Source organism: Trachemys scripta, chromosome 5 (genome assembly GCF_013100865.1).
Source record: "Trachemys scripta elegans isolate TJP31775 chromosome 5, CAS_Tse_1.0, whole genome shotgun sequence".
NCBI classification, from domain to species: domain Eukaryota; kingdom Metazoa; phylum Chordata; order Testudines; family Emydidae; genus Trachemys; species Trachemys scripta.
In genome coordinates this window covers 12,004,595-12,030,209 of record NC_048302.1, presented here as the reverse complement: position 1 = coordinate 12,030,209, position 25,615 = coordinate 12,004,595, and the positions used below count along the sequence as shown (strand labels likewise).

Genomic DNA, 25,615 nt, shown 5'->3' with positions numbered 1-25,615 from the left:
AGGAAAACCATTACTGAGATTATTATTGCTGCATCAGGTTGTTTTTGCTTCCTTCCCGTGCTCCGCCGTTTGGGATGTGCTCACGATGAAGAATCTGACAAGCCTTGGAGTGTACAGTTACCATTAACTGCTTACATAGGAGAGAACCCTTAGGTACCCTGGAATCCTTTCCCTCACAGTGAACTGACAGTAACCTAGTCGAGTAGAAGGACGACATGGAAATACTTTAATGTTCACGGTGTAGTTAAGGGGGCGTGCCTGCTAAAAATATATGTAAGGATCATTTTTAAAATATATTACATAATGCCTGGATTGCTAAACCTGATATAACTTGAAAAATCTTCTCAGCATTTAGCCAACCATAGAAGAGAAAAACTTCTTAGTCCACCCAGTGCATCTCCCTGCCAGTGTAAGATTTTTCTTCACAGCAAATATTCTAATACTCTGTCCAGCTTAGTTTGCAATGTCCCAAGGGATGGGAGGGTACTCCACATCCTAAGAGATTTCAGTGAATGTTAGGAAAAACCTTCCAACTACCCACATTTTACTCCATTTTTGCTAGTTTTATCACCCACACATCACCCTAAATAATTCCTCTTCCTCCTTGGTGTTCAAACCCTTTAAATTGTCCTAGGCTTTCTTATGGTGTAGTCCTGCTTCCATTGAAAGCAATAGGTGTTTTCCCATTTACTTAAATGGGAGAAGGATTGGGTTGCTAGTCATCTCTGAATCAAGTTATACATACTGTATATTTAGCGCTTTTAAACTTTCCTTGTACGTTTACCCTCCCCCCACAACCACTTGATCATTTTTATTGCTCTTCTCTGAATTGCACCAGCTTGTCAATATCCTTCTGGTAACGAGGTGCCCAGAAATAAGTACAATATTCCAGGTGCTGTTGCAACAGAGTTGTAAAGAGAGGGTTATTAGATCCCTTCTTTGGGATATTTTAATGCCTCTGTATATGCAGCCAAAACTGGAGTGACCTAGTTTTACTGCTGTATGGGCATTGCAAACTTCATTCAGATTTTTGGTTAAACACCACCACATGAGGTTTTTCTTAGCATTCTTGCGGTCTAGGTTTATCCTTCCCATTGAGTGTATAAAAGTTTCAGACGATGTGTCTTCAGAGATGTTCGCTCGTGTTCTTGTATGTTTGGATTTATACAGTAATAAAAATGGATGCCTATGCCAGGTTAAAAGCACCTCTGCCTCACGTTGAGTCTCATCTTTTTGTTTTCTGTCTATGGTTTTAATTGATGTAGGTAATTTGTGTCATCTTTCTGTCATTGCCGGTGTTTATTACTCTTCCCAGTGTGATGTCTCTGAATTTCACTAAGAGTCTCTTCACCTCTAGCTCTGATTTTCAGTGAAAAGAGGCTAGTCATTTTTGTAGTTACTCTACTTTCTGTTCTGTTTTGTTGTAGGCTCTCATGCACTGGCATGCTGTTGCAATATTTGAGTTGCCAACAAGCAGGAGAATGTTTACAAATGAGCTAACATATGATTAATTCAAGGAAATATTATAGGACTTATGTGAAAACTTATTTTTACAAGATCCAAATCTAGGCTCAGTTTCCATCTGACAATGTCCCTTAAAATCTAACTTTGGTAATTCTTAGCTGGAAGGGTCAAAGTGCAATATACCTATAATTAATTGTCTCCCAACCCCCCTGTTAGGAAACTGAGGCACAGAGGTTGAGGCTTGACTAAGGTCCTACAAGTTGTTAGGGTATTATAGAGCTCAGATCCCTTAAATCCCTGTCTCAGGCCTTGGTCCTAAACAGATCCATCCTCCCCTTTGTGCAGCTGACCCCCACAGAATTTGAGGGGCACAAGCGGGTTATGCTGTTTGATTCACCACATACTACCTTACCCACATTGTTAGTGACATGATACGGAGTCGGCTCTTACGTCAACTGCCGATTTTTAATAGTTTTGTATATCCTGGGGATTTTTTTCAGTGGCTGTTTGGCTCACAGGACAGATCTTTGTCTGCAAACAGAAGTTGAACTCAATGTCTTATATGTTCCATGTGAATTAGAATCTATCCTTTGTCAGTCTCTTGAATCTCAAAATGCTACCTCTGTTTGAAGACATAGTGAATACTCCACAGGAACCTGGGAATCTGATGCTCTTTACCACATAATAGTGCTGGCATTCCCAGTACTGTGCAAAATCTGTTGGTCCTTCATGCTTTGTTAAAATGACCTTGGCAACCCCTAAAGGCTTTTTCTGGTGGTTTATATTTGAAATAGAAGAAAAGACGGGAAAATATCTTATTGGAGGTCTGTTGGGTGTGTTAGCGTCTTTCATTGTTGAGTATGTGCACTAGTGTATTCATAATGGAATATGTATTGATATATAGATAATAGAGTGAACTGGTATATTCTCCAGCTGGAAAGACTTGTGTTCAGGATGTGAAAAGGCTTTGAATGAGTGTGGTCGGCTGGAGTGCTTAGTCAAAGAGATGTACAAAACCCTTCTTATTTGTTGTGATGTGTGCAGTGCTTACCCAAATCAGTGTTTCCATATCAACAGAAACCTCAGCCAAAGCTAATTCTAAAGTTAAAAAGAAATTGGCCTGGATCAGAGAAACACTCATTCTCTTCCCGGGAGGGATGGGCTGAGGACTTCCTGCTGTTTGGAACTCAGTTCATTGACTGATTTTTTTTGTGAGGGTGCTTGGCTGATTTTTTACTGTTTAAACAGAATGGACTAATCTGCCCAATCACCAGCAGGGATTCCTAATTTCTATATCTGTCAGCTTGGATGACCTAGTTTTACTCTATGGGTCTCAAACGAAAATGACTTTCTCTTCCTGTACATTTAGCTGACGCCCTTTAAAAAAAGGGAAACAGACATTTCCAGGAAGGCTAGTTAATGCTGAGACTTCATTTATTTCGTTTATACGCATAGATACACAGATTGCCCAACAGACTAGTTTTTGCTTGCTCAGTTTTTCCCACTACTCAGCAGCAAAAAATAAAAAAACCCCACCCACATTTCTGTGTAACGGGTGTGAGTACGGTCAGGCAAAACACGTAGCACTAAAAGAATTCCAGAATGATTTTTTTTTCAAATTGGAGTGAGAACTTTTTTTTAACAAATACACTTGTTACAAAGTATTGGTTGCTTGTGCTAGTGCCCAAGAATCTGAAAGTGAAATTGACTAGAAGCAAAAGTGAAATGTACTATGCTGTGATTGCCTGAGCTGAAATACAAAATGTAAAGGGCATAAAGTAGATCAGATTTTTAAAATGCTCCGAAAGGTGTTATTGGTAGCATAGGCAAGGATGTTTCTTTCCGCAGTTATTCTTTTTAACTTGACAGCATCCCTTTCAGTAGCCTTAGATACACTGTCCTCCTACCATTGTCAGAAATGAGATTTTCAGTATAGCATAATTTGTTCACTTTGGAAGTGGAAGGAAGCCAGGTCCTTTCTTCTTGCACAGAACATTTAGCCTTCCATTAGCCATACAGAGAACTGATTAGAATGTTACTGATACTGAGATACATGGGGAAATACACCTTCAAGATATTTGTTTTGGCCTCGTTCTGATCCAATTGTAACTGTATCATTTCACAGTTTGTGTTGTGTTAAAATCTTGTATGATTAATTGCACTGATGGCACTTCATGTGCTGGGGTGATTTCAAAGCGCTATCCATATCTGTAACCGGGTCGGGCAACTTGTGGCCAGAGGTCACTCTGCGGTACCCTGCTAACAATTCCTCCCCCTCTTCAGGGCCCCTTACTAATGTTTGGTCTACACCACCAACTTATGTGTCTGTATAACTAACTGCTCATGGGGGTGAACTGCGCACTCTTCGCCGTCTCTGCTGTCCCCAAACAGCCCCCTTTCACTGCAGCGTCCTGCTGCTTTTATAGGGGAACTGCCTGATTCAACCCAGCGCTGGCTCCTCCGTAATCAGGGTTGGCTAGTCCTAAAGAGCAAGCCACCCTGTTAGAATATCCCATTGTACTGAATTGTTTAAATTGGTGATGCGTTTCTAAGTGCCAGAGGTAAAGGGGGCTTAATTCAGAGACCAGCTCCAAAAGAATTCCCTCGAGCTGGGGGAGCTGTTTTATCTAGCGTTCGGGATCATACCATGCTGAAGTTGCTCTCCTTGCTAAAACAGCACTTACAAGTACTTGCACAGGAAGAAAGATTCCCTGCTTGTCTGCCAGGAGAGCCAGAGATTTAACTGCTGTGACATTTACAGGGGTCAGTGAGAATTCGAGTCAATATTAGGGTGTCTAACTGATGCCCTCTCTTGCACAGAGGCTTGGACCAGACAGCTGTTGGCCACGTCTCATCAGCTGTGAGGGTGGAGACTTCAATAATACCTTCCTCTTGCAGGTTCCAAGCCATCGCCCATTAAAGTCAATAGGAGTCTTTCAGCTGACTTTATCTTTCGTAGCCTGACCCAACTCCCATTAAAGGGCCTGATTTTGCTCACGCACACCGTGTGAATTGCCAGCAACTCCGTGTAAGTAAATGGAGTTACACCATGGTAAAACCAGCGTGACAGCAGAATAGGGTCCAAGGAGCTAGCGTGACGGTGATGGTGAGTAATTAAGCACGCACTAAGACTGGACAGCAGAGTCTTCTTGGAGGCCCTAAACCAAAGTCGATCGAGGTCAATGGAAAGATTCCCGATTTCAGTGGGCCTTGGGTCAGGCCCATAGTGAAGTCATTTTTTCCCAGAACACCGTCACTAAGGTAAGGTGCAGTTTACTTGCTCTGCTTTAAGTGGAGCTTCTGTCCATCTAAGGTCACTATAAGTAGTGCTTGGGTTTTTACAAAAAACAAGTAGTTGGATCAGTGAGCTGAGTTTTGATCCGACCTAAAGTAAAGCTTGCATGTGCCTCCCTTCCTCCAAAGTGAAGCAGCGGGACCTTGATAGAGAAAGGACACGTTTCTGAGAAATAGTCAGCGTAAAGTGTTCTATAAGGTAGAATTTTGCTCTCTGCGTAATGAGCTGGCCTTGGTAGTTTTGCTTTTCCAGAGCATGCCTTCCACAAGGTTACATTCTTGGGCTTTTGTTCCTTCACTGTAACTATACAATTTCCTTTTTTTTTTCCCCTCTAAGTAAGCAACATTCTTGATAGTTAAACCCAGTGGCGTTTACTTTGATTGTGTCATTCCAATGGTGGTGATGATTAAAATTAGCTCAATGGGATGGGGAACTGTAACCTGCACTTCAAAGATGACAGGAGGAAGGCATGTCATGAATTTACTGCAGCAGATGAGTTGCAAATACATGTATCTCTGATCTTGTTTTATTGATGCTTTTGTTATAAATCTGGCCACAGATATTAATGTTTCCATGTCCCTGTGCAATGGTATCAGTCTTGAATAACTGTTTTTTGTCTTTCCTCAGTAAAGCAGCTGGGTCTTGGGGTAATGGTTTTTCATGCAGATAGCTGGCCTGTATACAGTTAAGGATAGGACAGCATGTGCGATCCTTTCCTTTTAGGTCAGATCAAACAAGTGACAGGAGCTTAGGTTTACAGCGATTTTTTTCTTTCGTGCTTCTGTTTGGGGCTAGATTTTCAAAGCCGGGTATAACTGCAAAAACACCCATTGGCACAGAAATGCAGGGAGTGAAATGTGTCAGAATGTGTGCAAGTACAGGTACAATGTGTGTGCATATTTTGGTGAGAATACGAGTTGTGCCCTGCCAATATAGCATGAAATCTTCCATTGTGCTGAGATCATCAGTAAGTGTTGCTCTTGCTATTTGTCTGGTAGCCAAAGTCAAGTAGCAATAACAAGAAGCATCAGTCACAATTCCTATAAAGTTATCCTATGCTTGCTTAGTAGGTATTCTGTATTCTGTTGACGCCATCTGGCATCAATGCAGCACACAAAGGAACAACCAGTTTAAGCTTTCTCAGGTCTGTAGCCTTGAATTTCTGAGGCCAGGTCTACACTAACCCCCTAATTCGAACTAAGGTACGCAACTTCAGCTACGTGAATAACGTAGCTGAAGTTCGAAGTACCTTAGTTCGATCTTACCTCGGTCCACACGTGGCAGGCAGGCTCCCCCGTCGACTCCGCGGTACTCCTCTCGTCTAGCTGGAGTACCGCAGTCGACGGCGAGCACTTCTGGGTTCGACTTATCGCGTCCAGACAAGACGCGATAAGTTGAACCCAGAAGTTCGATCGCTCGCCACCGAACTACCGGGTAAGTGTAGACCTACCCTGAGAGAGCTGCTGGCAGTTGTTCTGCAACTGGTGGTGTGGTTTACCTTGACTTTAGCACATGTGACAAAGGTTTTTATTTGGCAGCTTCTCATTAGGCCAGAAGTGATTAAATATTAATACACAAACACATGCAAACAGGCTCTTCTTAAGATTAATTCTAAGTATTATTTACAGGCTGCTTCTCAACAGCTGAAATGTCATTAAAATAATGTGATTAGCTAAAGGGCTTCTCAGTTCAGCTTGAGGGGGTTCTCCAGTTAAAGTTTTAGTTCAGCTGTATAGGTTTTTTAAGTGCCGTAGTTAGTGACTGATTTATTGAAGTTCCTGCTTTCCCAGAGTCGTCTTCTGGATTAGCCTGTGAAATACTGCCCATATGTGCTGGGTGCCACAGAAGAATAGCAGTGTATCTCGGGCGGTCTCTTCCCCTCTTCTGCGTTCTGTGTTTTTGGTTTGTTTTTTTTTTGCAGTAGCACCAAAGGCCTCAGTCAGAGTCAGGACCCCTTTGCGTAGGATGCTGTACAGACACCTAGGAAGAGATTGTTCCTGCCCCAAAGAATGTAGGCCAAGATTTTAAAAAGTGATGAGTGATTTTTGGAGCGCAGGGGAATCCAGGGGACTTGTGCTTCTAAGTCACGGCCATGTTTCACAACTTTTTCAATACCGGGGACTAGCGCCGGTCCACGGACGGGTTGTTGAGAAACGCTGACTTAGGGTAGGTCTACACTGCAGCTGGAAGCATGCCTCCTAGCCTGGGTAGACAGACACTCACTAGTTCTGCTCAAGCTAGTGTGCTAAAAATAGCAGTGTGGATGCTGCAGTACAGGCAGTGACACAGACGAGCCACCTGACTACTGGGTCTGTTCTCGGGTGGCTAGCCCAAGCCACCACCTGTGTCACTACAGCAACGGTTCCATATAAGTACTTTAGATACACAGACAAGACAGTGCTAGATTTCAAACCAGTTAAGTTGCCAGTACAGAATGGGAAGGCAAATATGAGACCGGTATCTCCAAATGTGTTTGGGGCCGCCCGACCTCCAACTGCCATAGCTTCCCCCTGCACACGCTCCTGCCAACTGGCACTGGCAGTAGCAGCAGCACTGAGGTAAGGCCTCGGCTTCCCAATACCCTCCCAGGACCGGCAGACAATGCCAGGAAATGAAGCCCCACCATCTTGCTGTCCCTTCCCTCTGGGTGCCCAGTGCTCCATAGTGCCATGCAGGAGTTGGGAAGCTAAGAGTGCTCATCTGGCCCACTCTCCAGCCTGGTGCACGTGGCTGGGATGGGAGGCATTAGGTCCCCTCACTGAGAGTGACGAAAACTGTTGACTGACTCCACTTGCTCCATGGCTCCATGCAGGGCTCTGGGAAATACATTTATTGTGCTGATCCGAAACTTGGAAACCTCACTGTTGTGGTGGCTATTTATTAGTGCCAGAGTGGGAGATATGGGAATTGAATTTAGGATCCCATGTGCTAGGCACTGTATGTTTCCTCCCCAGGAATTACAGTCTAAATAGAGAAGACAGCCAAAAGGTAGGAGAGAGGCAGTGATGCTATTTGTATTTTACTGAGGGGGATCTGAAGCACACAAAAATTGACATGCCCAAGGTCACACAGGAAATGTGTAGTAGAACAGGGAATTGAATCCAGGTCTTCTAATTTCTGGATCACTGATTTAACCACAAGAAGGTTATCCTGCCTCTCTGGAAGGCAGCGTCTCTGCTGTTGTGTTGCTGGCAAGCACATTCAGGCTCTGAGGAGGGTACAACCATGATAGCCTTGTGCTAGTACAAGAGGTAGGAAGTATAGCTGGTCATCACCAAAACAGTCAAGCCGAGATATGTAGTGCTATCAGATGCACATAGTAAACAAACTGACCTAATAGAAATAATATTTGTTCATTAATCTTTCACTTCCTGTAATTGGAGGGGAGGCTTGTAACAACAGTTGGTTAAAAATATGTCCAGTGGAAGTGTGATTTTTCTAGTTGACTGTGCCTAGAAATTCAGTGTTAAAATGTTCGCTGTCTAATGACATCAGCGGTCAGATCAGAAGAACGGTTCGATTTAGCGGCGCGCAGAAAAAGTAGCAGGAGTGGTTATGATTGTGATTTTTTTTTTTTTATGCTGTTTCTGCTGACGACATGGATCTTTTTAGAAGCTGCTTGGGGGAGTGGTTCAAAATGGATTGTAAACACCGATTTGCAGTTGTCCCATCATTTAACTTGCCACAAATGAACTAAGAGAAGCTTTGCATGCTGCTGCGAAGCTCATCATTAACACGTTTTCTGTTCCAGCTATCTCTTCACTCACGGTGCTTTCATTTTAAAGAGTAGGTTAAGGATAAATGGGCCTGAGCCACCAAAATGACACACCCTCCCAGGCTCAGGCCTTGAGCTTCCTCACCTGGGCTCTGACTTGTCAAAGCACTTAAACTGAAATGCATGTGTATCTTTATTCAGCAAAACACTTAGCCTCATAGAAGATTAGGATTGGAAGGGACCTCAGGAGGTCATCTAGTCCAACCTCCTGCTCAAAGCAGGACCAATCCACAACTAAATCATCACATGTTTAACCTAGTGGCTCTCAACCTTTCCAAACTACTGTGCCCCTTTCAGGAGTCTGATTTGTCTTGCGTAACCCCAAGTTTCATCTCATTTAACTACTTGCTTCCAATATCAGACATAAAAATACAAAAGTATCTCAGCACACTATTACTGAAAAATTGCTGACTTTTTTTCATTTTGTTTATTTTAAATTTTACTTTGCACTGACTTAGCTAGTGCTTTTAATGTAGCCTGTTGTCAAACTAGGCAACTATCTAGATGAGTTCATGTGCATCCTGGAAGACCTCTGCGTAGCCCTGGTTGAGAACCACTGGCTTAACCCGTTCAGCAAAGCTTTAATGCGTGCTGTTTTGCTGAAGCACAATCACAGCCCAGTCTCTTATTCTCAGTCCCGGTGCCCTGGACAAACTATTGCTCCGTTTTCCAGCCATCCCCTGATGGAATTATTGATTCTTACCCTGAGAGTCTAGCCAAGGAAATGTGCACATTCAGCCTGTCTGGAGACCGGGAGCCCAAATCATCTGACACAGGCCAGTCGTGAGTGTTTAACTGCAGTGTAGACATACCCTGAGAGTGAAATCTTGAAGTCTGTGAGACGAGGATTTCACCCTCAGGTTCCTACTGTTGAGCAGAATGCGTAAATCTGCTTTTTTTTTTTTTTTTTTTCAATCTCTCTACTTTCTGGAGCAGCACTTGAAAAGGACTACATAGTGCTAATTAGGGATTCATAGCATGCTTTCATGTTATCAATTGCTTGTTTTTTGAGCAGTATCTCCTCCCTTGCCTCTGTTCCCTAACCTCGGTACCAGTCTGCCAAATATGGAGCCTCCCCAGACTTATTGGGACAGGTATACTTCTGGGTTTCCCTTGCCTACAAATTCAGTGAACTACCATGCAGTGCCTATAATCGCCCCTTTTTTTTTTTTTATGTTATTTCACAGTAACCTCAAAACTGCTAAGGGCAGCAGTAAATATAAAGGGCTAGATTGTCAAAAGGACTCAGCGTTGGCCTATCTTGACTGCCACTGAAGTGGATGGTAAAAATCAAAATTAGACCAACACTGAGCATTTTGGAAAAGCGTGTCAGCACGGGTTGGTGTCCGACTGATTTGGGAGGCTGCATAGTAGGCCACACTACCAGCATGTGCTGATTTCTGCACTTCCCATTGCTTTCCCACACCCCTGTTGTTCTTTTATTTGCCTCGCCCCTGCCAAAAACGGGCACAGCCCCAAGTGGAACAACGGTGGCAGCAGTCACGTGAAAATGGACGTGCTCCTCCATGAGATTTCCTGCTGCTGTCACTGGGGAAGTGCGGTGAGCAGGACTAGTGGCTCAGGTACTGGCCTGCCACGCAGGAATCCCTCTTGGGCTAATTTAATAAATGCAGCAGAAGTGTGTGCAGTCCAGTGCTAAACCAAAGTCTGTGCTCGTAGATTTCTACCGCCAGGAAGATACTGGAAAGCAGCCAAGAGATGCTTTTTTTAATTAGACTTCTACTGCAGTGTTTTCCTACCTAAGAAGTCATAAGTAATTGATTACATTGACTTCATTATTTAGCCTACAACTTACATTTTGTTGCCTAGACAATGCATGTTTTCTTGCGCTGTAGGTATGCTCACATCCTGTGTGGTGCAATTATGGGATGTAGGTGGAGAGATTAGAAGAATAACCTTCAGGCTCTAAGGAACTATTTTTAGTCTGAAGCTATAGCTATAGTTTCAGAGAAGACACATAAATGAGAATAACTCTGGCAGTTGGCTAATCAGGGAGAAGCTGGTTAGTAAAGTCCCTCCGGCACTCAGCTACAACAGTGATGAGCACAGTATAAGACCTTAGATACAGTCCCGTCTTGTTTAAAGAACAATTACTGGAAACACATAAATAAAACGTCTAAACCCCCCATCAGGCTCCTGTGTGTTTTTGGCACTGGGGAGCAATAGCACAACAGATCCTTTGTTGCGTTTCTAGAAGCACTGCTAAGATTGTGACTGAAATCTCAACACTTCTTCCCTTACTGGTGTCTTAACCCTATGTCACCTCATCTAGCACTGCTCCTGTCTTTTAGGCTTTCCCTGTGCTTATGCTTACCGCAGCCAGTGTTCTTAAAAGCACCTTTGAGGACAGGCCTTCTGCTTACCTAACCTTAGATTAAATGCAAAGACCAGAATTTTTCTCCCTGTTTCTGATCAGATCAGAAAACAGGGTTTCCACCTCTGGGGCTGCCCCAAAGTGATTATCCCCTTATGTAACAGTCAGCACTGACCATTATTGTAAATGAAACCAACTTTTTTTGGCATTGGAAATAGGAGAAAATATGAAGAATGTATAAGTATTCTTTCTCTCTCTCTCTCTCTAATACGTACACACGTGTGTGCATGGGCACAATCTGACCCTGGGTTGGGGTTAGCTCTGTAGGCTAAACTTTAGGGCTTGTCTTCACTAGAAAATTACATTGAGTTGGGATATAGCCAGGAGGCATGTGTCATGTGTGATTCCTTCAGGATCTTCCCCTATCAGCACTTCCAGGTTCCTGGTATAACTTGAGAGTCACTGTTCATTGTCCCTTGGCATCTTGTGTTCGGGTGTGAGATCCCATCAACATAAAGAACATTGTCTTAGTGATGCACAACATAATCACCATCTGGCCCTTACATGCAGGGCCGGCTCCAGGCACCAGCGAAGGAAGCAGGTGCTTGGGGCGGCCAATGGAAAGGGGCGGCACGTCCGGGTGTTTGACGGCAATTCGGCGGTGGGTCCCTCAGTCCCTCACGGAGGGAAGGACCTGCCGCCAAATTGCTGCCGAAGAATTAAGCAGCGCGGTAAAGCTGCCGCCGAAGTGCCGCCGATTGCGGCTTTATTTATTTTTTTCGCTTCGCCGCTTGAGGCGGCAAAAAAGCTGGAGCCGGCCCTGCTTACATGGGTCAGAGTTCAGGTTCTTGGGATTGATTCTGCACTGCCCAATGCTTGGCATAGTTATGTACCCCTGGGGAAAGTGAGTGCAAAATGGGTGTAAAATCTTACTTGGTAGCATTTTACACCCACTTTACACTGTGGTACCATGACTACACAAGGGGCTGGGCAGTGGAGAATCAGGCCCCTTGTATTGTGATTATGCATATTCCTAAGTGATGGGAATAACACCTCTATTATGTGGCTAGTACAGGATTGATGATGTCCTTAACAATTCATTCTCTTGCTATTAAAATGCCTGAATTTTATAAATGACATAGTACAGTAAGGTAGCTACATTGCTCTAAGTTTAACTGACTTTATGAGAGAAGTTTTGTTTTGCTTTGTTTTTTGAATAGTCTAAATTTTAACCTTGACACCACAAGTGAGGTGGTGATAAAGGAACCGGAGATCTGGAACAAGGAAGGATGGAAGTTTTAGCAATATGATCCCACAGTGACTTAGGCAGTTTCATGTGCCAATTGCATGGTTGTTTTTCAGAGAGTAATGGTCCATTTACTTTGATCCTGTTTGCTGTTCATGCCTTCAGGATCATTTAAAAAGGCACCTCTGTCCCTAGGGAGCAAACATCTGCTTGGAGAATGTTTATCAGCATGTTGTGTCTCACCATAGATGGTCTTTCTGCACCCTTGATATTGATGGAAAGGTAGACATCTTAATACTTCCATCCACACACCAGGTACAGTTGGCAACATTAGAGTCATTTGTACTGGTGTAGCTGGACTCATAGAAGTGTAGGACTGGAAGGGACCTCAGCAGGTCATAGAGTTCAGTCCCCTGGACTCAAGACAGGATTACGTAATAACTAGACCATTCCCGTTTCCCCCATTGCTGATGTGTGACATCCCTGTAAAGGGAGGCACAGCAATGCGCCTTACCCCAGAAGTTGAGAAAACACTGGTTACGAATACTAACAAGCCTTTCAATGTTTGCTGTACCGATAACCTCCAGCTTGATACTCCCCAGAAACTAGTGCACAAACTAGTTTCAAATCCACCTCATTAAAGGTGGCTTTGCTAACTCTCTGTTGCACAGCCCCACTGGGAGCAATTCACAGGTCCTGATTCCTGAGCCACTCTGATTTCCTCATGACTCCTCCGTGGGGAGATGGAATCATGTGAGAGAAATGGGGTTTGAGGTCTCTTATAGGTTTGATGTCCTGTGTGCTAAGGAGAGGGAAGCACGTTGCCTGGAGAAGGAGACCTGCAAAGCAGGTATTCCTTTGTGCTGCTTGATCAGAGGCACTGAGTCTCTGAGCCTGCTCCTCCACCCAGCAGCAGGTCTATCCCTGTTGGATTCTCCTCAGGGCCAGCCTACAGGAAATGCTGTGCTTCCATGCACCAGTGGACCCTGCTCACTGCCTCTCCCCACCCCTTCCTGGCAGTGTAAAGCCTTCCAGAATTTACAGGCTAGCTAGAACCAAGGCCGGATTTACCCCTTTCGCGCCCCTAGGCACAGCATCTTCAGCACCCTCACCTACAGCTGAGCTTCGTGTTTTCCGTAAAAAATGAAACTTTTAACCCACTTTCAACTTTTAGGCGCCCCTAGGCATGTGCCTACAGTGCTTAATTGGAAATCCAACCCTGGCTAGTGAGAGAATTCCTTGACGACCTCAGCAGAGCATGTCCTGACTCCTGTGTATGTGTTGATTCTTCTAGCATTGCTTTAGCAAGCAGAGAATTATTTAGCAGCCTAAATTTAAAACTAGCAGAGATTTGGTTTGGGGAATTAGCATATGCCTCATGTTTTTCCTGTGCATTTAATGTTTTCCTGTTTATAAATATTAAAACATGCTGTTCACATGTACTCTGGGGCTTTTGGGAGGCAGTGAGGCCAGATCCTCAGCTGGTGTTGTCTTCGCTCCATTAAAATGAATTTCTCCACTGAAGTCAGTAGAGCGCCACTGACTCACAACAGCTGAGGATTTGCCAGAGTGGTGTTTGTGGTTGCTCGAAGTACGTATTCCTCATTAACAATGTCTTTATTTAGCTTGAAACTTCCATGCAAAGTTTGGTTCAGAGAGGAAGGTATTCTGAGTCAGAGGAAGCGGGGAATGGAGTCCATCAAGTTGGCAGTTGTTCTGGTGGGATGAAACATTAACTGTGATGGCTTGATTAAGAAATAATGGATGTCTGCTTGGTTATGGAAGCATCAGGGTACACTTTAGTTGCACAGCTAAAGTACTACCTGCAATGACATCTGTAGCTTTCATAGGGTTTGGGCTGTGTTTATTTTCATGTTTTCATAATGTGGCAGGAATAAGGGAAATGTGTCTATTATTAGGGTAAGGATGGGGGAAGAACAACAGTCCTTGCCTAACATCTGCTTCCTTTTAGATATAATAGTTATGTACAGTTTGTTTTTAAATATCTGGGATCACTGTCACGTAGACACTTAAATACAAGTTGAGTTTTTGTTTTGTAAAGTACATGAATTCATTGAGGGTAGGCATGGCTGATCTTTAATGGATTAGCTGGTCTTGTCCCCTACATTTCCATCCTCGCCTTGACTTACACACCTTTGCATATCATTTGTAATTCTGTGCGGACCCTCACAGATAATATTCCATACTCGCCTGCACATAAAATGAGAAATTCTGCTCGGTGGATTCACTCTGGCATGTGTTATGCCAACAGAATGCTGGGAGATTGTTAGTGAGTGAATCTGTTAACAGGTGAAAGGGGGGTGGGGAAACAGTGTGTGTTTCCAAAAGCCTTTTATTCATCCAAATGCAAACAGATTTTCATTGGGCTTCCAAAGGGCATGCTGGGGATCTCGGGGGGGACACATCCCTGCCAATTGTCAAGAGTAGCTTTTGCTGAAACTGTGCCTCTCTGGGAGGGAAAATGGTCTCTCTTGGGCTGAGACTAAACACTGCAAATCTCAGATCAAAAGGCAAATGGTTGAGAAATTTTGAAAGCAACCAAAGACGACTCCCTCGGGGAGATGATTAGGCAGCCCTAATTGTAGGCATCACTGTAGGATCTACCTTTAAATAAATAAATAAATAAATAAATCCTCCTGCATCACATGAATGGAATTATCACCTGAAAAAACTGAAGCCTCAGGAAAACGTCTCATGATATGATAATTTCTAAATTAAATTATATATTTATAAAATTATAAAACTCCTGCAGTTCCACTACTGGATGGGTGGGTAAATAAATAAGTGTGTGATTGGTTGGTTCGTTGGTTCGTTCCCAGTGGTGGAGCTGCAGGAGTTTTGCATTACAGGGACCACAACAGGATAGTACAACAGTTGTGGGGGAGGTGGGAGTATTGTGAATGTCAATCCTGCCATCTCTAGCAGGTTCACCTCGGCTTCCCAGAGGGCTTCATGTGCATTCTGGGGTGCAAAATGGGGATACTGATACTGACTTCCTTTGTAAATCCCTTTTAAGATCTACTGCTGAGACTCGCTGTAGAAGAGCGAGGAGTCACTATTAGTATGTGATTTAATAGGACTGTTTGCAGATCCTCCAAAAGTTTGGGATATGGATTAATATCTAGAAGTTTGGATGCTGAGGTAACATGCGCAGGAGACGTTTGATCCTCCAGCCTTGCTACCCAACCTGTATTCGAGAACTGGTAAACTGGGTCTTCATTGGAGGAAGGGCCAGGGGCCTGCTCCCCCTTTCTGGTGTGTCTGGGGGAGAATGGCAGGTGTTCGAATAGCTGCATGAGACATCTCCCCTTCTCTCGCTTCCGTCAATAGAATGGGACTTTTCCTCCTCTGCATCCCATGGGAACACATGAATCCCTCCCCATCTTTCTCCTGCTCTGCCTTCCCCCACCCAGTCCTCCTGCTTCTCTCCTCTCTCAAATTCTCACTCGTTGCTTTCTTCCCCATTTTTACCTCTGCTCCCTCCCCAGAGTTAATGTCCCTGGTCCCTGCACCCTTTCCCTCCCCAGAGTTGAGTGTGCCTTTGTTCTCCTCGGTCCCTTTAAGTCATGCGGGAAATAGGCCACATCTCTTTCCCACCCCCCTCTCACCCACCCATAGGATAAGCCTATGGGTGGATGCTGCAGTTGTGCTGCACTATCTGCTTCTAACAACTGCTCCCGTCCCGTCTGCCTCTTTGCTATTCTCTACCCTGCACTGAGACCGCAGAGGGCATTAGGGAGAGTGGAGGGCAATTGCCAGCTAGCCTCCTGCTTGCTTCAGTACTCCACTCTAGGGGCTGGGGACCAGCAGAGCTGTTACAAAAAACTCCTGCAGTAGCTGCCACAGCTCCCAGTGGGTCAGTGAATGGGATGGCTCTGGAAAGATGGGATTGGGGAAATCTGGGTTATCCACATCACAGCTCTGCTGCTAAAAGTCCTAGGTAGGCTAATAGAGTGCTCCATCCTTCCATTAACGCTTTCACACTGTGCAAAGGACAGAGGAATATATACTATGCGAATACTGACTGGTTCTACAAAGAGGTAGAAATGGGCCATAGTCCCCATTGGTGCCATCCGATCCCGCAGAACGTAGGGTGTCATTTGTTAAGTCTCTAACCCTTATGATTGCAATGAAAACTTAAAGGTGACCTGATGCAATGCTGTCTTCCTGAAACTAGAAGTTCAGAGAAACTATAACCAAAAGAGGCATGACCTGTCCCCATTAATCCAGTAGCATCTTGGCTCTCCACCCTAATGGTAGCATCGCTAACTGTTTTAGTGGGGAAAAATATCTGACTTATTTTAGCTTGTGGGGGGGAACGATACTACCACTGGGCGGGGAGGGGGTTTCCCAGTCTTACCTCTGCTTGACAGTTGTGAGTGGGGCGGGGTGGGTCATACAAAGAACAGTGTACGTGTCTATATTCCAGTAAATAAAATAACATGGCTATATTAGATATTGGCTGCAAAGAAGTGTTGGTGATACGTTCAGGTGGATGTTTAAGATCATGGAAGTGTTACAGGAGAGGGGCTAAAATTGGATTAGTTTGATTATGTATTCATATTAATCTGCCTAATGAACCATCCCGCCCCCCCCTTTCTTCTCACTGCCACAGCTGAAGAATAAATTTATGAAGAAATTGCCCCGTGATGCTGAGGCCTCCAATGTGTTGGTTGGTGAGGTAGATTTCTTGGAAAACCCTTTCATTGCCTTCGTCCGGCTGCAGCAGGCAGTTATGCTGGGTGCTCTGACTGAAGTCCCTGTTCCTACCCGGTAAGAGAGCCTCCCCCACATGCAACATGAATCAGAAAAGTGTTTTCACCTTTAAAATAATGACACCATTCCAAAAGGGAACCATCTCCACTGCTTTCCATAATGTAACTTGCAGTGGATTTATATATTTTACCAAGACTATCAGAACTGAGCTAACAGATCACACCTGCTGTTTCTCAGTCAAATTGAGATCTTGGATTTGTTGTAATACCTAATCTATAAAAATATGAATCTATGAATATACATAAACACTTATTAATGTAACACTAAAGGGACACTATTAACTTGAACTCTAGTCGGTTGAGGGGGGAGGAAGGAAGTACTACACTCATCCCTGAATTCCCTGGTATTTTTTCTGGTTTTATAAGTACATTTTCTTCCTCTTAAAAATGCTTTTCTCTCCCTTGTTGTTGTCTCAAAAAACCCTAAAAAATAAATGGGGGACAGTGAAACTGACAAGATGCAAAGGGTGAAATCCTGGCATTATTTAAAAAAAAAAAAAAAAAAAAAAAAGTGCTATCCTGTATAAAAAGTGAATAAATTGTACAAAATCTTTCAATAATAGTCATGGTAGGTGTTGCTTGTTATTACGAGGAGTGCATATTTTTCAGGCGGAAGTGTATTGTTGTGTTTTTTTAAAGTAACCATGTCCCTTTTTGTGTTAAAAATTTAAGGCCTGATCCTGTAAATGTGAACATACTTAACTTCAAGTATGTGAATGAGCTTGCTCATATGTTTAAAATAAAGCATATGCATAAACATTGGCAGTATCAGGGCCATTAACTCACAAAATTGAATATATGACAGTTAAAGGTCTATTCATATGCATAACAATAGGCTTTAATTATGCAGTTACATACTTATTCTCTATGCATTATATGGCAATGTCAGTTTAAAAAAGTGTAGAACCTTAGATACACGTACTGCATTTTTTGTGTATTCTAGACAGAAACCATGAAAGTAATTAATATTAAAAGTATATAGTAAAATGTACTTAAACTACCAATGAAGCATAATGAAAAGAATTACAGGCTGCATACATATTGAATTTCACTTAAATCACAATGTTCTTTTTCAATTCCACCTCACTAGCAGAGGTGCTTCATTAATATGTATTACTGTAATATAGGTATTACTATGTGTGTATATATATATATATATATACAATTACTACTTAATGCCATTACATATTAGCACCTGGCAACATACATGTGTTTTAATATCAATTTACAGATTTAGTTTACATTGTAAATACTGAGTTTGAAATGTCCTGATAACTTCTTAAGTATTAGTGTGCCAATACTTATTTTTACGTGAACATTTAAATTTTTTTAATGTGCATCCATTATATGATGAAAGTAATATTTGCATGGTGCTGAGAAAGTTTGAGGATATATATATAAAATATGAAACGTCATAAGAGGAGACATAAAGTACTTACTTGAGCAAAGAATAACAAACTATTAAGGCACAAGATAAAACTGATATGGGAAGATAAATTTGTCAAAAGTCCACAGGTCTAAAGTTTATAAACTTATATGACTAAGATTAGAAATACACCAGAATCAAAATGGCCCGTATTCAAGTTAAATAATCATGGGTAAGTGGCAACTTGTCAGTAATTGTCATGAACTGGGCTCAAAGAGATTGACCTGTCTGATGTTCGCGTGACATTGCTTATTAACCATGGTGCAGTGTGCATGTCTGAAGTCTATTTCACTGGAGCATTAGAATGGAAATGCTAAGAAATGTTTGCCTATGTTTAATTTATTTATATTTTAGAGTATTTTTTAAAGAATACATTGGAAAAAAATAGGGTGGATTATTTTTAGCAATAACTGTTTTTGCTGTCTCAGCATTACTGGTTGCTGTACATTTCAGTACTTCAGTCACTAGTCTGCTTATTTCTTTTTTAATACACGTCTGATTGTTTCTCAGTAGAGGTAAAATTAGACATCCTTTGTTCTGATAGTGAGAGCCGAGAAGTTGGATGTAGAAAAGCTTAATAACCTCATGAAATTATTCCAGAGTTTGTTGAAAACAATACATCCTTCCATATTAACATTTTTTCCAGGAAATATTATTATCCATTTGCTGACCTCCAAACCAAATGTTAGCTGTAATCAGAGTAGGGAGGCTCATTAACGTGCTTCTGTGAGGAATGAAGAGCCATTTGCAGTGGTTGCATCCTGTGAAATCCAATAAAGGAAATCCCAGAAGGGACCACAGTGGCTATGATGGACTACCTCATCATTCAGTCATTTGTTTTAACCTCCCTGTGCAGTGAACATGTCTGCTGTAAAGTGTACTTCAGAACTCGCAGATCCTAAAAGGTGCAATAGGTGGAACCTTTTCTGTTGTTTTTTTTTAAATTTAGGTTTCCCTTGTTCTGTTATCTGATAAAGACCGCAGCCAAAACTTTCAAATGTAGGTGCTCAAACTTAGACCTCCTCAAGCCATATTTAGTCTCCTACATAAAGTGGCCTAATTTTTTTGAGGAGTTGGGCTGCAGTTGTGCTGACACAGCAAAGTAAGCCTAGGGTTAGTGGAACTCGAGTCAGCTGACAGGCGTCAGGGAACCCCAGGCTTGAGCGTCGTCTTCGCGTTTTAACCTTAGGTTAAGGATTTTCTGACCCATCTCGAACCTAGGGCACTGGTGTCCATATTGCAGTACACAGACCCGAGTCAAAGTAACCCTATCTGGGCTTACATTGCTGTGCAAACGTACCCTCCCTGACTTCAAGTGTGGGTACGGATTACTGCAGCCGGAGACCAGTTGGTGATTGCAGTGGGAGCTGCAGCTGCTCAGTGCCTCTAAAAATCAGCCCACTTCTATTTAGGGGCTAAACATGGAGTCAGAAGCCTAATTTTAAGCTCCCAGATTTGAAAATGTTGGTGTAGAACTGTGAGCGACGGTTTATTTGGGGTGTCTGTATAATTTCGTAGTGTTACAATTGGAAATTTATTTACCAGGTGACCCACTCATTGCTTCTTATGCTCTTAATTAATTAGCCTATTTTTCTTGAGCATCCATAAATATGTTGAGTGCTTCATAGACACAAGTGTAAACCCCAAGGAGTTTACAATCAAGGATCCTGTCTCATCCTGCGTCAAGGAACTTGATGGGAGCTGGATCCTGCTATATAGGCATAAACTGAGGTCTGACTCCAGTAGAGAAGGTCATAAATAATCTGGGTGAAAGCGAGGGAAAAGAAAAAGCTCCTAGACGTAACATGGCTACTCAGAAAAGTATGTTAGACATCTTGGTGCTTCCACTTTCAAAGCAAATGAATCTTGATTCCCATGACAACATATCAGCTGTGACTTTTCAAGGGGGTGGGGCGGCATTTGTTGAGGAGGAGGAGGATGCAAGCACCAACATCCTATGGTTTAGAGGTAAGCTTTGCACTGAGCTCTCCAAAGGGTGAAAGGCTAATATTCTGTGCACCCCTTCATCCTCATTCCTTTTCTTCATGTTGCTTTGGAAATGTAGAACAAACACATTTTACTGTATGGGTTATTTAGACTGTATCAGGCAGACTGATGGCTCTGTAGTCCCTTTTTTATTGCCTCTAATTGTTGTTTGGTTTTGATTTCAGAATAATGTTTAGTTACAGAGCAGCTGATGCTTAATGGAAATCTTTGAAAGATTTTTCTATTTCAAAATCACTCTGCCTAGGCTTCGTTACTAAGAATAGTTACATGAAAACAGAATCTTTGTTTAAAAGAAGCAAGAGCCCATGAGCTCTGACTGAACAAAGACCCTGTTCTTATGCCATCTTACCATCCTTGGCATTAAAGAACAGGGGAATTGAAATCCACATGAGGAACTGTAAGTACAGCGGTTTTGCAATAGAATGTTTTTCAAAGTTTTCCATGAGGCATCATCGGCCCTTCACCCTGTGCTGTGTCTGCCCATTACAGATTGGATTTCCCAGGCTTTTAAAATCGTGTCTATTCTGCTCATTTTGGTCTCTAATAATTAATTTTAAGTCTACAGTGCTAGGAATTTCTCACTTTCACAAGCACTTATTTACCACATTTACGCTAATGACTTGGGTGGGTCTTAATGAAGCTTCTAGACTAAAATTCTGCAGATTACTTTGAGCTCTCCCCCATCTGCAGCATTAAGATGGGGGAGAAGGTAAAGAAACACGAAGAGAGGAGTTTTAAGGGTATGTGGGCGGGGTTTATCAGTACAGAACTGCATAGTCGAACCTGTGATTCTGCACCATTATTATGCCTTGAAACCTCAACTGAAATTTAGTGACTTGTCCAAAGTCACACAAGAAGCTTGTGGCAGTTGAGCCTTGATCTCCAGACTCCCAGTTAATTGGTTAATAACGAGATCATCCTTTTCTTTGGTCTGATTTTTTTTTTAAGTGAAGACACAATCTGTGTGTCTTGCTCATTGTTCAGGATATCAGCCTCGTCCCAATGCCTGCAGCTCACTGGAACTTTTCCAGCTTTGGGGCATTCTCTGGGGAATCCTGACTCTTGGCAACAAGGGTTTACATTTCTCAGTCTCTGCTTCTGTATAACACCAGGCAAGCAACCGGCTGGGTGGCATGTTAAGATGCCCAAACAATGAATCATCATGTGTGGTGAAGGAGGGAAAAACAAAAGACTTCACCTGTCTGGAGTCTTCATTTCCTTCTCCCATAGATCAATAACAAATAGCGCCCCAGCCATCAAGCAGTGTCCAGTCCAGCGTCCATCTGTTTCTGATGGGAAAACTAACCCAGCTGGCCTTTCTCTTCCGCTAAGGAGGCATGTGCAATCACTCTGTTGATCAAGGGAACAAGATAAATAGCAACAGTGAAACAAACCAGAAAACACCACCCTTTACTGCCTTTAACCCTTAGAGAAATCCCGGCGTTGGCTTTTTTCCTGCTTTGGAGGGAGAGGGGTTCTCCCCATGTGTGGGCAGCCCTGGCTTTCACCTTGTGATACTTCCTGCTCTGCCACGGTTATTTGTATATGGAGTGCCCTGCCTCCTGGATTAGCAGCTACCGCACAGGGATTGCAGGCAGGCTTGGCCCTAGGACGGTGTGGCTCACTCATGCCTCAACCCAGTGTGGGGTTTCTACACCTCCTCACAAGTACATTTCCCCCCCCAGATTGAGCTCTGATGCTTGTTTATGCCATTTAGTAGAGATTTCGGTCCACATTCTTTAGCATAAGCAGGCGTGGCACCTGACCCCTCATGTATCCCTCCAGCAAACTGGGTTTAATTTCGGCACCAAAATCTCTGGAGTTGACTCCCACTGAGATGGATGAGGATTGTGTCCATTTACACCAAGCTGAGTTTGGTCCTTAATCTCTTGCTAGAAAGCAGGGCAGTAATATGGCTGTGGTGCCTTTCTTTGGACCCTTTTCCAGGCAGGCTGGATTTACAGTGCACATAATCTGCTTGAAACAGAAAACAGATCTCCTGTCTTGTCTTCTGTTGCCACGATCTAAGGGAGTGGATTGGTAACTGGATAACAGCATCTTTCATATCAATATTGCATTGGATGCCAGATTGGCGTTGTCTGGCCTGCATTGTCTCAGATCAGTTCCCGTGAAACAGGTGGCCATATCACAAAACTGCCATCAAAATGAATGGGCATTTTTCTCAGCCAGTGGTCGGGCCTGGGGATTGAACTACCCTTCCATGGCTCAGCTGTGACCCAGATCATTCATGGGTTTGCTACAGGGGCAGGGTGAAGGTAGGAAGCTGGCATTCCTGCTGCCCGGACTGGGGCTGTTCGTGGATAGGCAGCTGTCAGTCTGGCACCTTTTAAAAATAAAAACGTGGCCACAAGACCTAGATAACAGGTCAGCAGGTTGTACTGGTTAGCGCCTCAGCTTTGGCAGCCTGAGCTTGCTGAATGCTACTCTCTCCCATTCAAAGTACACAAGCAGTGATTAGAAGCAAAGGCAGAGACGGTAAAGAGCAATGATTTCATATTGACGATATTATCAAGTAAGTGTGTACATAGTAATAAGCAATTGTTGTCTAACAGGTAACAAATAAAGGATTAAGGCTTAGTGATCCCTGCAGTATGTGTAAGTTAAAAATATAATCCACTTACATGAATATCTGCCATGAACAGTGGCTATGGAGGATTTACTATCAGCAAGGCTGTGTTGTGTATCCCCACCAGGAACACAAGGCATGCCAGGCTCAATCAGTTTAGCTAAATTATTAAGAGCTAAAGGCTGATTTAAAAGAATAGTTTTCCTTCACACATGAGTAGCTGTCCTGGATGCTGAATCCTACAGATACTTCATCCCCAGAGAAGCACTGATAAGCAAATGCAGTGCAGTGTGTTTCTGAGCTCTGTGGGATTGATGGCTCTAGAAAGGAAATATTAGATGTTTTCAAGGATATTGTTTTTAATAAATAATTTAAGAAATTAAAACACTTTCTTCCCATCACAACTGCACTCCCCTCCCCCCCACTGCCCTTCTAGCTCGCCTGGATGCCTGCTGCTCTCCTAAGGTGACCCCAGGAGGCCGGTCTGTTTTGCTGGCTGATGGATGAGGAGAGTCGCGGTCCCACCCTTTTTGGGAGCGCGGGGGAGCTCTGAGGGATAAGGGAGTGAGCAGTCCCTGCACCCCTCCCGGAGCACAGGGGCTAGAACTCTGCCTTGCTTGGGTCACACAAATTGAGGGACACTCTTTACATCCCTTCCCCAGCCATTGCAGCAACGACACCCATCATTGACCGGATTAGTTAGGAATAGGAATAATGTTGGCAAAGTATTTAATGTAGCTGTCCTTCTAAGGGAATTTAGCAGCTGGAAATAAAAAGGGGCCAGCACTATGTGACCAGCCAGACCATTAGCAAGGGCTTTCCAGACTTCCGGGGATCTGCAGAGCCCAGTTTGGGAACCTCTAGGCTATATCACACTTGGACAGCATCTGCACGTGATCAGTACATGGTCCTGGTCTCTGAGCATTTGAGGAGTATTACATTTTAGCAGCTGCCTGCACCTGGCTCATGAATTAGGTTGCAGGGGTTGCTGCTGGTTGCTAGACCCTTCTGTGTAGCAACATCACAGCACTGGTTGGATGAAGAAAATACAAAGAAACCTGATTGATATCTGAGCCAAGGTGTCTGTGTGTAGTGGTGACCTAGGTCTTTAGAGGAAAGACTCCAAGGACCACATAACTGAAGGAAGAATTTGATCCCCTAATTTGCTAGGGTAGCAAGTTTTGATTAACTGAAGGGTGTGAATCTCAGAGGAAGACACACACTAGTTATGCTGTTGACACAAAGGCCTAGTCTCATTCCTCCTATGGGCCAATGGTGTGACTATGAAGGGGGCTGAGCTCCCGTTGAAATCAGTGGGAGCAGTGGTGACTCTGCAATTCTGAAAACCCAAGCTTAAAATAATGCATTTTGCAAATTTTCCTAGATTCCTCATATTTTGTGCAACTTTTACGTGAATTTACTGTACACTGAAACAAGATTCACCTTGTTTTTTTGATGAAATACAACTGCGTTGTGGGTTTAGAGTGAGGTCTTCAAACATGCCCAGTGCTGGCCTAAATCTGGTCCCGTTGAAGTCAATGAGAGTTTTACCACTGACTTCAATGGGAGCAGTTAGGTCAATGCTGATTGCTTTTGAAAATCTCACTCTTAATATCTGATTATATCCTGTGTGTTTTACAGGGAAGTGGAATGGATTGCATCTCTAACTACTACAGTATGATCCTTGTAAAGATGAATCTCTGTGTTTATTGATTGTATATGAATTTATGGTACAATGAGTAAATGATACAGTTTGCTATCCTGGATGGTAACGATCCATTTGTTCTTGGTCAGATTCCTATTCATTTTGCTGGGTCCGAAGGGAAAAGCGAAGTCCTACCATGAGATTGGTCGATCCATTGCCACTTTGATGTCCGATGAGGTAGGCATCTTTGCATACAATGTCCAATTGTTTTCTGTTGTTGTTTAATCTACCTAGATGGTAGCCATCCTCTTCTTTTGCTGTATAGTAACTTTTTGGGTTCCACATATCAGTACCGTACACAAGGCTGCTTTGTATGGCAAACTGGGTGATGGCTCCATGAGTGCTGACTTTATGTACAGCTGAGATATCAAATTCTGATTATCTTTAAATTCCTTTTCTTAATTATTTAATCTGCCTCCACACTTCTGTAAATGTGTAGAACTAGAACGTGTTTCTTTCCTGCATCTTTCCCTGTAATCTGTAATTCTTTCAAATACATTAGAGTTAATTTATAAACTGATTTTTTTTATTCACATTCCAAGATCACAGGTACCCCACAGCAACTCTGACAGTGCATTTTATTGTCGAAATAGTTACACCCACCATGTGTTGCCCTGTGTCCCAGAGCACTGCTTTAACTAATAATTGTACATTACCCCTTTGTACCTAGTAATTACTTTCTAATAATACACACCAATAATGTGACATGATGCTATCTACATTAAGTTAAACATGCTTCTTCTCAGTGTCTCTTGGGCTCTGCACAACTGTATCACCAACACCTTAGCATTTTCTTTCTTCTTGTGCTCCTTTGTTCTCTGACAATTCCCTTGGTTTCATTCACCCACTTCAAACTCTGTCTTTTATTATATTCCGCCCCTGTGCTCAGAACAGTCTCCTAATTTCCCATGCACCAAGTGCCCTCTCTCATTCCTCCAATGCCTCTTTAAAGTCCACTAGTTTTCAAGTACTTCCATAT

The 25,615-nt window shown here is 43.1% G+C and overlaps 1 protein-coding gene across 6 annotated transcripts in view; it reads left to right on the top strand.

The window, feature by feature from the left end:
* Positions 1-25,615, top strand: part of SLC4A4 (solute carrier family 4 member 4) — a 250,479-nt gene that overhangs the window by 147,481 nt on the left and 77,383 nt on the right. For all 6 annotated transcript variants that reach the window (XM_034771668.1, XM_034771667.1, XM_034771665.1 and 3 more), the window contains 2 exons: positions 16,752-16,909; positions 24,726-24,813. In XM_034771668.1, the coding sequence (XP_034627559.1) occupies positions 16,752-16,909; positions 24,726-24,813 (246 nt within the window). The remainder of the gene's footprint in view (positions 1-16,751; positions 16,910-24,725; positions 24,814-25,615) is intronic.